The 15,082-nt window shown below is 50.4% G+C and overlaps 2 protein-coding genes across 9 annotated transcripts in view; one reads left to right on the forward strand and one right to left on the reverse strand.

Annotated features, from left to right (window-relative positions):
• Nucleotides 1-15,082, reverse strand: part of LOC122390746 (oxysterol-binding protein 1-like) — a 37,287-nt gene that overhangs the window by 1,931 nt on the left and 20,274 nt on the right. For all 8 annotated transcript variants that reach the window (XM_043383973.1, XM_043383971.1, XM_043383975.1 and 5 more), the window contains 4 exons: nt 1,856-2,006; nt 1,218-1,387; nt 764-933; nt 239-391 (listed from right to left, as the gene is read on the reverse strand). In XM_043383973.1, coding sequence (XP_043239908.1) covers nt 239-391; nt 764-933; nt 1,218-1,387; nt 1,856-2,006 — 644 coding nt within the window. The remainder of the gene's footprint in view (nt 1-238; nt 392-763; nt 934-1,217; nt 1,388-1,855; nt 2,007-15,082) is intronic.
• LOC122390748 (RNA polymerase II degradation factor 1-like) lies at nt 6,773-12,723 on the forward strand. Its single transcript, XM_043383979.1, has 2 exons — nt 6,773-6,940; nt 10,574-12,723. The coding sequence occupies exons 1-2, from the start codon at nt 6,920-6,922 to the stop codon at nt 12,650-12,652; spliced, it is 2,100 nt and encodes a 699-aa protein (XP_043239914.1). The 5' UTR covers nt 6,773-6,919; the 3' UTR covers nt 12,653-12,723.

Below are 15,082 nucleotides of genomic sequence, written 5' to 3' on the forward strand. Positions count from 1 at the left end.
TATCGATTTATGACCCTGACTTTTCCAGTCTCCCATAAGTCGAAAAAGCGAACTGAGTATGAAAACAAGAAATTTAACCCACAAAATGGCTATATAACGATATAAATGCATGAGCATATCAACTGATGCCAAAACATACTTAGGCCAAATAACCCTCTCTCGATTTTATATCCACATATCCAGACTGCCCATCCCGTCACCTCCATCTCCACTCAGTCCGGCGGGCTGGGACCCTCACCTGACTTTCTCGTCGTTGGCCTCGTCCCACTTGCCCTCCTCCATGAGCCGCTGGTCGGGCCGCAGCCGGGAGTCGGTCGGCGCCACGCCCTCCTCCGGCTCGTTCAGCTCGATCGCCAGCTGACTGAAGTTGTAGATCTTCTCACCGTCCTCTCTGTGACACAGACAAGTGAAGTGAGATGTCGTGACCGACAGATACAGCGGCGCTCGGCGGAGAGGGGTGGTAGGAGGAACAGAAAGATGCCGGTAACACACGCAGTGCTGTGGTCAGCGAGCGAAAGAGTTCGGAGGTGCAGATAATTGTGCCAGGTTTTCTGTTTGTAGGACGATAGTTGGAGGGTTGCTGCAGCTGGTAGCATTCAAAGGTAAAATGAACTGAACAAAATGGGAACAAATATTTATGCGTTATGGACAAGAATAAAAAAGCTTTAAAGTATCCAGAGATTTGGCCACAGAAGTAAACCTAGATCTGAGATCACCATTCGATAACTGTTGGTCGTCACTGAGAGGCGGAGCGGCTACTCACGGGACGGGGTTGGCCTTCCAGAGCAGTCGCGGCGGGCCGGTCTCGATGACCGGTTTGCCCTTGACAGAGGTATTGGAGTTGAGCACCTTGCAGCACTCCATCTTGGAGTCCCAGGTGCCCATCAGGACCCACCGCACCTGGCCCATCGGGTCCGTCACGCAGCCCGTCACCTGCCGAACAAAGGTGCACACGTAATTAGCAGATGTTCGATAAACGAAACCTCTCCAGTAATACACCTTGCATCCCGGCACGTGTGAAAAATGCAGCCTGTTCACTCGTTGGAAAGTAAGCTCACATCACAAAACTTTCCCCAGCAGAGCAACGAAATGTGCACCAGAGAACAATGCGACAAAGACTCTTGATTGATTGATGCACAAATAACATGAATGATAAATGTTATTTTGATTGATGCAAAGCTAACGAGTCAAGCCAGCCGCATCGATCGTCGTCTCACCTTCCTGAGCACGTCGCGGGAGAAGTAGCTGTACGGGACGTACTTCAGGTTGCACTTGTCGCCCGTCTTGTGGTTGGTGATCTCCATGTCACCGTGCTGGTCCACCCACAGTCGGCCAACGATGATGTTGTGTACCGTCGTAGTCACCTTTCGCCACGTGAAGTGGTTGCCTGGGGAAGCACGAGTGCCGTAGGGTCAGGGCCGGTAACAAATATATCCCTGAACGTCTTGCGGTATCCAGATAATATCATCCAGCATAAACCAAAAAGCATAACTGTCTACATAAAACGACGAAAGAAATGGACGTAAGCGTTCAAGTTTCAAGCGCACGATCCATACATCACAGTCCGACGACCTCGAAAGACGACTGTCTCCAAGGGAGAATGCAAACCACTGGCGAGCTTCAATCTTCTCTCATCTCGCGCAGTTAGCCTAGCTGAAATTTAGTTCGACAACCAAACTCCTACGGCCGAACCTTGGGAAAGCCGAGGTATGCGATACGACTTCCCATCTGTCTGAGCCCTTAAGGTGAAGTGGGGAAGCACCCGAAACGGGTACTCACCTCTTTTTGGGAAGTGCAAGTGTAAGATAAGTGCTCACCCCTCTTTGGGAAGTACAGATGTAAGATGAGTACTCACCTGTCTTTGGGAAGTGGAGGTGTGAGATGCCGAGCGGGATCACCTGCAGGTACTTGCCGCGGAACTTGCTCGACATGGTGAACTCCTGGTAGCACTCCCAGCCGGCGTCGCCCTCGCAGTGTTGCGCCACCATCGGCGGGTGATGAGACACCTGGCGGACAAGAAACCAAACAGTCATTCACCTGGACACCAACAGGCTCGTACCGCCCGCTAGGCCGCTATCATACTGTGCCCGAGAGCACTCGTATCCCCAGACATAAGCCATGTCCTGATAGTGATATTGCTCCCTGTTTAAATAAGCAGCCTTTATATGTAAACATTAACCGTCAGCTATACAGCCGGGCCACAGGCGTAACGGCACTGTCACCTCGTCAGCCACACGTACCACGGGGCTCGCATGAGCATCGAAATCACTGGGCCAGCGACGAACTCACCGAGGCCCTCCGTTTCCCTCTATTCTGGCGGGGAGGGGGTTTGCCAGTCTATAGTGACGAGCTCAGCCCCGGCGACGCTCCAGGGTGGCTGCCCAGACCAATGTCTCCCCCCATTCATATCATCATTCCGGTTGCGGAAGGTCTCGCTAAGGTCTCTACACGAAGGTCTCTACAAAATAAGCAAACTATCACCGAGGCCCTGTGAACGCGAATCGCAGCATACCTCAAACCCCCACATACTCCGAGGCGGCCATTACCGAGACTCGGGCTACGGAATCGTAGATGGTTGTGGGTGAATCAATGAAAAGCTCGTACCTCCTCGACATCTCGACATTTCATTACCGACTCAGCTGACAGCAGACCTTGAATATCGGAATCGGAAAACAAGAAAATCCATCGACGGGAAAAAAGATATCCATAATCCAACAGATACTTGAGATTGCAGATGAAACTAGCGAGTAGCGACGAACAAACGTCAAACAGTGTCCAAACGCGCCAACAACGGATGTCAAACACCAATCAATCTTATGACAGAGCTATAAAGTCTGGAGTGTGAACCGAGCCACTGACTGTTGTCGCAAGCCAGGTGTGAAATAGTCATAATTTCATCAGTGATAAATACACGCCACAAATCTAGCAGAGAAACCCCGAACAGCCTATGCAATTATGTGGTCTATAAGGCGTTACACTTCGCTGCCTACCCCGCAAAGAACTTCGCACTAGACATCTTTCCCGTTTTCCTTGATAACTTATTTATAGCTAGCTCGTTAAATAACAGAATGCTTCGAAAGCTTGTCAGCACCCTTCCGACACAAACGGTTTCAGCAAGCATGGCAGCTCCTCATTCAATCAAGAGACTGTCAAATGCATCGGATGACATGTGAACACACCATGAAAGTTCACACAGAAAGCAGCGTCGTCTTTTCTTTGAGCGCAGCTTCTTGCCGGATGAATTGGAAAACGACAGTGCATCAATTTCGCCGGGCGGGGCTGTCTGGCGGTGGGAACGGGCGGTGACGTTTCACGTCAGTCCGCGCCGGGATCAGTTGTCTCTTCTCAGCAGAGTTGGCCGCAGAGCGGCGGTGTGCGGTCCGAGGGAGGAAACCCTGCGGTCCGGACAGGGAGCCCTGCGGTTCGGTGGCGGGAGGCGTGGTTACACGGGAGATGGGAGGGCGGCTCCAGCTGCACAAGTCACCCACGACGGCTGGAGTCCATGTCAAATCACCATCAGAAATCTGACACGTCACCTGGCCAGCCGCTGCGTTCCATACTATAAAGGCATCGATGACAGGCCATTGGACACAGCAGAGAGGGTAATGCAATGTAAGGCAATGCAATCTGAAAGGCAAGATACTAACACACCTCGTAGATTCTCATTTTCTGAACGAAAGAGCCGGGAAGTGTTGGGAGGCGAGTCTGAAGGTGAGGATGACGTGCGGCACCAAGGGTTGTCATTCTTGCTCATATTTGAAAACATAATTTATAAGATACTTCTTGAAAAACGCAAACAAGTTAAAAACTGTCTTTGCCTGAAAGAAGAGCATTGAAACATTTTTATCAGGGAACCGCCCTTCTCACAAATAAAGAGTTTCGCTGGCCTGCCTGGCCCCTTTCGTTTTCCTGGCGTCTATACACGCCCAAGCAATATTCCTCACATCCTAGACAACCCAGGGAAAGTGATTTATCGCCCTGGGACATAAAACATCCAGCGCTGTTCCTCCATTGAACCACCATAGTATCATTCCTCCTTTGAACCACCACAATCACCTTTCATTGACGGCAATCAAACCCGGAGAAACAGCCCGCTATGGGACTATGGGTGCCATGAGTCATCTCGATCCACTGTCGTAAGACCACTCTCTCCTTCCTGAATTATTCGCACGTGACTCTGTTGTGAGTAGCTTATTCGAGCAGCTGGCACGCGGTGTGGTTGCCGCCTTTCTGTCCTCGGCGCGGCCTTATGGTCACGACAACGCCCCGCGCTCTCGGTTCGGCTTTCTCGGGATGACCTATGGACAGGGCCATGACTGGAGACGATGCAGATGGCTCGCTGCGCGGCCGATCACCAGGCGGTGGAAAGCCTGGGGCCAAACGGCACGTGGCCGAGCAATTAACAACCACCGGTGTCGAGAGGCCACCAGAAGATGCCACAACGGTACCTCACACTGACTGCGTCTTTCCTCTGGTAGTGGTATAACGAGAAGAAAATGATGACCTGCTGTGGCCTTTAGGAGACGATCGCGATCCCTTCCATTGCATGGGTGAAATACGACCAAAGAAAAGTACGCGTCTAATGGAATGCGAATAAAACACCACTAAGCACATCTATGACATTGTGTAGCCTGGAGTCTGGACACAAAGCAAGAGCGTGGGCGGGCGAAAACAACAGCTAAGTTTCAACACTTTAAAAAAGTAAGGAAGATGAAAATTCTTACCGTGCTTAGGATTAGGTAAGATGTGAAGGGAAGCAACACCTTGAAATGTAAAGATGATCAGACATGTGCATTGTGCATGGATCCGAGAAAATGGATCTGGGATCTGATCCTACGGATCCTGATCTCGGATCCGTCGGGATCACAGATCCAGCCCTTTAATTTATCGAGAGATCCGTAGGGATCATAGATCCGAGTCTAATATTTTTGCTGGAGATCTAGTGAGATCATAGATCCTCATTCATTTTTGTCAACAAAAAAACTCTCCCCAAAAAATAACTCGTTGCAAACGTTCTTATTCAGTGATTTTATGTGATAGCACGTCATAATCCATAGGTTTATGGCACTTATAAGTTATAACATAGAAACACTTGGAAACCTGTTTTCAAATGTTGTGCATGGTAGGATCCACTCAGATCATAGCTTCATGTTCTTAGTTTATCGTTAGATCCTGTGAAATCATAGATCCATAATAAATTTTTCACTCCGGATCCGATGGGATCATAGATCCGAACCTGTACTTTGCTTAGAGATCCACTGATATTATAGATCCATCACTTGGATCCATGCGCATGTCTGAAGATGATATTAAGCAAATCTATGGAAGCAGCTTGTGAAATCTGATCATCCACTTGATGTTTGGCAAGGCTTTGGGAATGGTCACTTAACCCGGCAGTTGCTGGGGTATTTCGCCACCCACCGTTTGCTGGGGGGGGGGGGGGGGGGCGTTAAACGCCCCAGCTGATAACTCGAGAACCAATAGGCGCAGCGAAACGCACGAGGCGGCAAACGAAAGAACGCGACGAGACGCTTCAGATGAGTACTTTAAAGTTGAATTTTGAGGTCACAGGTCGGGTCAAGGTCAGGTCAAACACCTGAAATCGGGCTTTCAGTAGCATGGTCTTCAGGACTTCGCAATGGGCGTCTCTCGTCATAAACTCCGTCAAAACGGTGCACAATCCATCATATAAGGCCTACAAGAGTGTCAGCTCCATGTAGGGGTCAGTCAAGCATAGGTCAGGGTCAATGTCAGGTCAACCGGGTAGGCAAATATCCCCGAAAATCTAAACTGATATTCGCAGCCTGCGACACATGTTTTATGGGTAATTTGGGGCGTAGAACACGATGGTGACATTCATTTTATCATATGTGTACGGGTTTGGCTAAAAAGTTCAATTTAAGAAATGCATGTATCATGATCGTGAAGTAGTCACGAGAAATTGCCAAGATTCAGTTCAAGATTTTGGAATATACGGAACGATAATCAATAATCGAAGATAGCCATTTGATTGTTCATGATATTGGCAGTCTAATGGAGTTTACGGCATGTCTGTATGTCTATTCTGTGATTTTATATGATTTTTTGAACATATGTCGTTTTTGGTCGAAAACTCAGAAATCATGACGTCACTAAAACCTCGATATCTCAAAAATTTTCCGACCGATTGTTTTGAAACTTTGTCACAATACACTTCAATCAATTCCCTACAGGTACCCAAAATTTGGCGCGCCCGCCGTTTTTATGCTATGGCCCGGCGAAAAAAGTGGGGGCGTTTAACGCCCCCCCCCCCCCAGCAACTCGCGGGTTGCAGGCACAATTTTTTAGTCTTCTTTCCTCGACATTGCTGTTCTTATGAACGAAGCGGAGAATTTTTATTTCAAGAACCTTCATATCAGTTTCCGTTCACGCGAAGTCAACGAAATGGCGGCAACCGAGACACTGAGAAACACACCACACGTAAAATCATGGACCAACCATTGTAGTGGAAAGAGTAACCCTAAAGCATCACCTTTTCTAGGTATACAGTCATTCAAATAACAATATACCACATTAATTATTCGAAAGAAGTAAGCATCATATACCAGAGCAAATAGAAGCCCAACATGAATACCTCAACCGGCAAGCCCTCGGGCAATCAGTGAGAAGAAGGAGGAGACTGATTCGTTGACCGCAGGTGGGAGGAGCCACCGAAGGGCGATGGGATGGGGGCGGGCTGGCGGCTACACGAGGAGAGTCGCGTCGGTCGCCGCAGCTTCAGAACCTACCGCGGAGTCGTCAGCGGCGGACCGGCCGACCGAGAGAGGAGGGTGGTGACGCGCTATAGGTGAACGGACAGAAGGGCGCCAGGCGACAGTGTGACTAGTGTCTCAGCGGCGCAGACGGAGTCCACATCAACAGGAGTGAGAACTCGGGTGACATGAGACCAGCGCAGATCATGGTGGGTTTACAAAACTTGTGTTCTGTCATACCGTTTATGTATAAGATAGGGTAGGTATATTTATTCTAAGTGGCAATGTCCATCGACAATCAACCTTTCAAATTAATAAATAAATAACGCATGGCCTCCCCTTCAGATAAGCAATACTGACAATGTGTATGTGCAGTGCAGTACGTGAAAGTTGTGCGTATTTTATCCGCCCAAATGCATCGACAGAGCTCGATACTACCTACCTCAGGGTTCAAGTACTTGAATGTGTCTAATCTTCGCAATTTCCGAAAATTCTATCTCAATTTTTCATCCAGCATCATACGAATGAACACCGGGGACTCAGAGTAACCGTTTCATTTATGCAATGAACGATAATCCAAAGGCACAATACACACTCGATTCGTTAGAATTGAGAAAGGAACTAAAAACGTTTAAATTTGAAGACTTAAAAGGCAAGTGACCAGTCATCGTACAACAACATGATCCCACAAAATCTATCGTAAATTGTTAATGCGATAGTGAAAAGTAACAGAATTTCGGGAAAAAAAACATCGCCCCTTATTTTGAAATAGTATTGAAACAATTAATATGACAGCGGTATTGGGTACGCATGTCGAGGGATTTTTGTCATGTTCATAGGCAAGTTCTTAAAATACTGCCCATTCGTTGCTTCATCCTTTTGTTTATGCCTATGAATATCTTGCCACGAGCAAATGAGCGCAACTGCACCGTTACAATTTGACGCCGTGCGTCCGTTTCACTGCCAGCGCTGCTCGAACAAAACTCCCCGGTAAATAATAAGTGGAAGCGTGCTTCGCACAAAACTCCCCTGCGGTTAATAAGTGGAAGTAATCGTCATCCGCGTCACGCCCGTGAGTCTACAGCTCCATTCGTCTCAGCCGAGGAAGCCGGTGGCCGCTGAAGGAGAACATCACCTACAAGATGCGAGAAATCAAACTGTGAGAAAAAATGGTCTCATGTGAAAGTGGCTCGTTTCCGCAGCGAGCTGATGCAGGGCGCCGGGTAATTATTCGGTAATAACTGGCGGGCGCCCGACGGCAATGGGACGGACAGCAGCCACTGTCGACAGCAGATGGCGTATTTTCTAGCCGCGCTGACAAATACACCGAAACCAGACAGCATGAGGCAAAGACATGTATGTGGCATGAGTCTACATGAGTCTACCAAAGCAGGCTCTGTCTAGTCCCTGCATAGAATTCGTTCTGTGGAAAGATCTGCGAGATCTCCGGAAAGATCATAGCGTGGACTCGTAGCCAAAATCCATCACCGGCAGGACATCATACCCGACCGGCTGTCGCGACTTTCGTTCCCGTCGTCTCGCTAACGATGATCGGCGTCGGTATCGACAGCTGTCGTGTCTGCGCGGACCAGAAGTCTCCACCGCCGGCGGCGACTGACAGTCTGCCGTCAACACGCGGCGCCTGTCTCCTCTCCTCCGGCGGTATTTACAAATGACGCCGGTTTGACGCGTCCGCGCTCGGTGCTTACGAAAGAAATGTTCCCCGGATGATTGCAGGGCGTCTAATAAGATGAACGACCACCCATCACAGAACCGATGACGTCGGGGTTCGCATAGCCGTCACAACGAGGAAAGCAGAAAGGGACGACGAGTCGGTCGTGGCTGCCAGCCGCGGTGGCTTTGGGCTAGCCGCGGCAGATGCAGCTAACCGCATCCTTCGTTCCCACCGCGCTGGGAGCGTATGAAAGTGAAATATACGCCGCAGCCGTTTCATTCAGGATTGGCGCACGCAGCGGTGAAACCGAATTCATAGTCCCTTAAAGGGACAGTATCACCATTTTGATGAAATTTGACATTGCATAGGCCCCACCTTTCTGGTCCGGGAACTGAAGACCGATCCTCGAAGCTCCACACCGTTATCCCGCTATCGCCGCTCAAAGTACGAAAGGTGTACCACACTTTGAATCGTGCTTCACTATCTTCACTGTTTAAATGTTTGCGCCGTTTTGAATTGACCGCCAGTAATAAAACTTTTATCCTGGTCATTTCATCAAATTTTATAAAGCCAAAACGTTTTTCGCACTTATTCATCACCGTTAAATTCATTAAATAGTCGTAGGCAATTTCCGCTGTTTCCTTCGGATTCTAGCGGCTCAACAAAGGAATTCCTCCAGCTTGAATCACAATCTCCCTCCAATGTATGACGTTTATCACGTGATTGTCACGTGATATTTTCTCCCATTGTCAATTGTCACGTCCAATTGTCACTCCCTCCAATTGTCACGTTATATTTTTATATGGCAATACCTAAGGCTACCTCTCCCTAAGGACAACTCAATCAGAAGAACGACCGCGTGAGCGTAGCGTCAATAATGTATTATCTGCGCCAGTTCTGTAGTAATTTTGCATGCTTCCAAACTGGCGGCCATGCTTGTATAGTGGTGGTTCGCTCATGAAAATGAATCATGAAAATGAAATGTGGTTGCAATATTTTTCACCGAGTTCGGTCCTCAAGCTATGTTTTTCTGATTCAGAAAAATAAGAAATGCTAGTAAAAAAAAAAAAATCAGCTCCATACATAGATTTTTTTTCGATGATACTGTCCCTTTAAGAGCTGCTGTTATGTGCGATATCAGCAATTCACACGACAAATCGGGTTTCACACCTCATTTAATAACTCCAGTCATTCGGCACACTCAGCTACTTTCAATGAGCACCTATGCATTGAAGTCTGTGGCTGAAGAAGACGGGAAAGGAGAGAGGGATGCGGGTGCCGTCACATCCAACTCATCATACACCTGTCTGTGGTCGATGGTGAAAACGGCACAGAATAGCGGCCACTTCCGAGCCCCGGTGAGCCAGTATCGACACCGATGACTCGTTACGGACACCCGCTGTTGCTGTGTCAATGATCGAAGTATCTGCCACCATCCCGTCGTATCGGGCTGAAGTATCCGCTGTTACATCCATCACCCGACATGCCGCATGCTACTATATCGGTAGTATCTAATCATGTACAACTTATCAAGCTCGGGTAGTTCACTAGCCAAAATTTAGCACTGACTTAGAGATTCATAACAGTGACGCAGTCACGCCTCACTGGAAACCCGTCTACAAACGACATTCTTCTACCACCAACACTGAGCACTTTACGACTCCCGTTCGATTTTGTCCATCGGGAGGTGATGAGCGCCGAGCCGCGTGGATCACTTTCCCGAGCGGCCAGTGTCCGGGCGAGGAGCGGCAGCTGCCGTCCCACCCCCGGCGCCTTAGGAGCTGACTCACGGTGGAGCAGACAGCTGGCCGCCCGACGCGGCGGGCCGGCAGCTGGAGGTCCGCGCATTAGCCGCGCCGGGGTTTCTTTAGCGGTAACGCTGTGGTTTGACGGCTCGAACAGGTGGAATGGATGGCAGCGGGTGAAAAACAAGCGTGGGAGTTTACAAGTTTGATAACCGATCCTGAAATATGTAAAACTTTCAGCAAAGCCTCGGGCGCTCAGAAATGAGCGCGCTCTATAACCAGAGGCCAATAAAACTGATGATGCCTGCAAGTCACAGATACAGCTGTTGTCTGACCGTCCTGTCAATGACTGTTCAGTACTCAGCGTTCAAAGATACTCAAAGGCTTCTGGTTCTAACAGTTCCGTCCACCTCTGTTCGCAGATACGACTGTTGTGTCTGACCGCGGTCGTCTGCTCCGTGGCGGCCGCTGCAGCTGTCAGAAGGCCTGCTGCTGCCGTCAGGATGCCTGCCGCTGCCCACAGACTGCCTGCTGCTGCCGCCAGGATGTCTGCCGCAGCTGCCAGGATGCCTGCCGCTGCTGTCAGAATGCCTGCCGCCGATCAGATGGCCGCGACCTCCACCGAGACGTCTGTAGTGTCGGCGCCAACCGAGGCCGAGGCACGCTCCATCCGACCAGCCGGAGGTCCCCGGCACCGCGTCAAACAGTTAAAACAGAGCCACGCCATGCGCTGGGTCGGCTTCGGTACGCCGCCTACCCTGTGGAAGGTGCCGAAGCCGCCGGTGACACCCGCCTGGCGCTTCGAGCCGAGCGTCAGCTCTGGCTCCAGTTTCTGGCCCAACATCATGCACGCCATGGGAGATCACCCGCAGAAGACGGCCAGCGACAAACCGGAGACTAAAACGGCCACCGCAGCTGCTGGTGCAGCTAAATCGGCCTCCGCGGCAGTTACCGCCAAGTCCGCCGCTAGCGCTGATTCAAAGGTGTCTCGTTTGAACGCACTGACATCCAACACGTACCAGCCTGACGCCGGGACAGCAGTGGGGTCCGACTGGGTAGCGACACAGGTGGCTCGTCCAGCCGCCGCTCGGCGAGCCACCGAGACCAGCACGACTAGTGGAACCGAGAGTGCCACCCAGGGCCCGGCCGCCGTGACCAGTACGTCAGCTACAGCACGGCGCGGTCAACAGTCCGGCGGCTGGCTGCGCGTGTTCTCCGTTCAGCCTCCGACCGACGACACAGCGGCGGCAGACTCGGCCACCGACCGGCAGGATTTGGGTGAGGACACGGAGGGGTCCCGCCGACCGCGCGGCCCCCCGACGCAGCAGTACCGCGCCGAGTATGTGGTGGAGCCGCCGGCCGGCGGAGCGGTGATCGACAGTCCGCAGCAGTTCCCCGTGCAGCAGGTGCCGTCCGTGCCGCAGCACCGGCCGGGCCGCCGCCAGCCGCCCCGCCGCGGGTTCATGGACAACATGCTAACGCGACTGTTCGGCAGCAGCAGCCCGCAGCTACAGCGGCAGCGGCCCGGATCGCACCGCCCGAGCGCGCATCGCCAGCGACCCGCGCCGCAGCAGCAGTTCCGGCAGCAGAGTCGCCCTGCACAGCAGCAACAGCAAAACAACCTCCCGCAGCTGGACAACTTCCAAGATCAGGAGAAAAGCACCCAACAGCAGAACAACTCCCAGCAGCAGACCGCTCCTAAACAGCAGCAGGAGCCACAACAGCGGGAGACACAGCAGCAGGAGACTCAGCAGCAAGAGAACACCTTCCAGCAGCAGCATCAGCTGTTCCAACAGCCTCAGCTGGAAAATCTACAGCAGTTTACCCAGCAGCAACTCGACCAGCCGCCGTTCGGCCAGCAGCAGTTTGCCGGCGCGCCGTTCTCCGTTGCTGATCAGTTTTCTCCCAGCGTCCCGGTCGGCGCGGACCCGACTCACTTCCGTCCCGTGCAGGTCACCAAGCAGCAGCAGCCCCTCCAGCAGCGCCCGCGTCAGCCGCAGCCTCAGCAGTACCCGGAGACGGAGAGCGGATTCAGCGTCTCCTCTCAGTTCCCTCACTACAGTCCCGCTGCCGCCGGTCCGGCGTCCGTCGACGCTGTTGAACAATTCGAGCCGGTACGTCTGGCTCCGGTGGGCCAGTCTCTGAACGACAGTCCGGCGAGCCGGACGGCAGCGCTGACGGCTGCCTACCTGCAGAACCCACAGAGCGGCACCAGACGTGACGACGACACCACCTCTGATGACGACGTGGTGGAGCTCGTCATCGAGTACGATAACGACCTGGAGGGTATCGTCGACGAGCTACTGCGCGAGGTGCGCGGCAGGAGCGGCGGGGGCGAGCGGGCGGCGGCCGACCGGGAGCCGGAGCCGGCCGCCAGCCAGCTGCGGCGCCGCCCGTTCACTGTTCAGCAGCTGGATCAGCGGCTTGGGCTGGCGCACCAGCCCTACTACCACATCGCCATGGCGCTGCACGGCCTGACGCAGGGCCAGAGCCGACGCTGATGTCGCTCTGTCACAGACGGGGTGTTATTAGGGGAGGTTAGCTGTAAGGCAGCAACATTCGTAGGCGGAAGATGTGGATTATCATTCATCACACCAATGATCTAATTCGAGGCCTTGTGAGGCTTCGTTTACATTTTAGCCTAATGCAAAGAAGTTAAGAGGTGACGAGTAAGGTTCATGTATTATCCCGAATGTCGCGCTCGTCAGCTCTCGTGAAGATATGATTAGCAGGCTATCTGCTCAGCTCTTAGCCATTCATCATAAGCCTGAATCGTTACATTATCTCATTACTGAGTATTTATCCCATTGTATTATACACATCGTGGCATGTTGATTGTTATATGGACGCTCAGCACTGGCGTGTCAAATAAATGAAATGTGTAATGACTTCCAAACTCTTTCATCACGAACCACTGCGTCGGAGCGTTTCGGTTCCTTACCGGGAATGATCATTTTGGTACATCGTTTGTCATCATTTGACACGGACTATAACAACCCATTTATCACCATATTTCAACGCCTTCCACTAACCCACGGAATGGAACCACTACGCACTGATCTTCTACGACTATAAGCAAACCGATAAACAAGCATCAAAGTTAAAATGCCCGCTACTTTCTCGACAAAAAAGTACTCTACGTTTTAAAGTCATGTACCGCTCTAAAAATGACCGATACGCACACTGCGTACTGCATAGGCACACCTATACGCACACCAGTGACGGTCTTGTCACGCAAGCCAGCGCGGCGTGACGGTGCTAATAAGGGAGCCGAGAGCCAGCACCCTGGATCGGACGTCGCCACCAGCCGCGTCCCCAGGAAAAGTGAAACGGAACCGTGTGTGCCGCCAGCGCGATACGCGTCACACAGTCATGGTCACAAGACGTGACGACGGGGCGGGACGCATCGACATGACAGTACCGCGTCGGACAATATAGCCTGGGAAGCATCCACTCCCTAGGGAGTTCGGGATGACTTTATAATCACTAATCTACGAAGAAAAAATGAATTGCCACAACTGACAGAACACTAATGAGTAGCAAAATAGTGCTACAAGTGTCTGAGCGGGAAAGGCTGGTTTAGTTTCATTAAAATGCGTTTGCTGTTTTGTGTTATGAAATGGCAGTAGGAGTCGCAGTAGTGCGGTAGCGTGGCCAGCGCGCAGGCAACGCATAACACAGTCGATTAACCAAAAACATAATATATTCCTGCCCGGGGCCGGGATGATTCAATAAATGTCACCGAGGTTTTTTAGCGAAAACTCCGAGGGCCGTTAGGCCCGAGGTGCTTTTCGCTAAAAAAGCGAGGTGACATTTATTGAATTCCCGGCCTTAGGGCTGGAAGGTGTTTCCCATACCTGCCAAAAAGCTCACAACTATAATTGATAGTGACGTCAGCAGCCGTGTGGTTCAACGCGTTTAACCACACCCCTTGGCCCAATCTTATAAACGCCGTGAAATGGATATGGCAGCACTCTAAGGCTGGATATATAGTACGCAATCTTATAAAGCTCTGTGAAATCGAAAACACGGCACGCTCTTTACGGTTTTGGTAACCGCCAGTTTTGGATGTGCCGTAGAATGATTTCAGCCGTGAGCAGCTGTGCACATCTCAAAACACAAACAATAATCAGCTGATTGCGGCATCGTCGGCACCTATTTCACGCCAGAATTTGTGGCGTACTCTGACGAGTTTCTCAGACAGTTTAATTCATTTAAGATAAATTCAATGTTTTTATGATATAAATATGCAATTTTCTACGTTATGATATTTTTAAGATTAATACATCCTCCACATATTAACTCAGGTTCATTATAATGATGCTTATTATACAGACAACGATCAATTTCAAAATACGCATTTTCAGGAACTAAATGCACACTAAAACACATAAAAACGAGTGTTCATCGTTATATGGATTTATTTTTCAAATTAAAAGGGGATTTTTAAGAGGATTTTAGCACCAGTAACCATCATAGATTTTCGGCAGCCACTGCATTATAGAATCGGTATGGGTCTTTCGCCTATTCTCACGTCTCACGTATGACACAAATAACGGGCACTTCATGGCTTCTGATTAGATATTTAAATTAATGATGATATACCTTAGTTTGTCAAAAAAATTGTTAATTCCTACTCACTATTCGTATCTCCTCACTTTCTGTCTGGCACAGTTACGGATCAATGTGTTGTTTCTTCTCTTCCTGCATCTCGATCTGACTTCTGAGCCGAGTATTTTTCTTGATATGCTTTGATATGTAGACTGGGTTCTTCAATCTTTTGAGGAATTGCTTTTTAGCTTTAGGTTAGGTAACAGGTACCTACCTATGCTTGAATAAGAAGGAAAATAAGCTGTAACTTGACCTAATTCAGTTCATGTACGTAGTCTTCGAATTTTAGTAGTTTATCTTCAAGAAGGAAAATGTCAAGA

This window comes from Amphibalanus amphitrite, unplaced genomic scaffold (assembly GCF_019059575.1).
Source record: "Amphibalanus amphitrite isolate SeventyFive unplaced genomic scaffold, NRLGWU_Aamphi_draft 000407F_arrow, whole genome shotgun sequence".
NCBI classification, from domain to species: domain Eukaryota; kingdom Metazoa; phylum Arthropoda; class Thecostraca; order Balanomorpha; family Balanidae; genus Amphibalanus; species Amphibalanus amphitrite.

Bases quoted from the DNA above. Each gene is read 5' to 3' on its own strand.
- LOC122390748 (XM_043383979.1), top strand. From the start codon at position 6,920: ATGAGACCAGCGCAGATCATG. The intron at 6,941-10,573 runs GTGGGTTTACAA...CTCTGTTCGCAG, and splicing joins TGAGACCAGCGCAGATCATG to ATACGACTGTTGTGTCTGAC.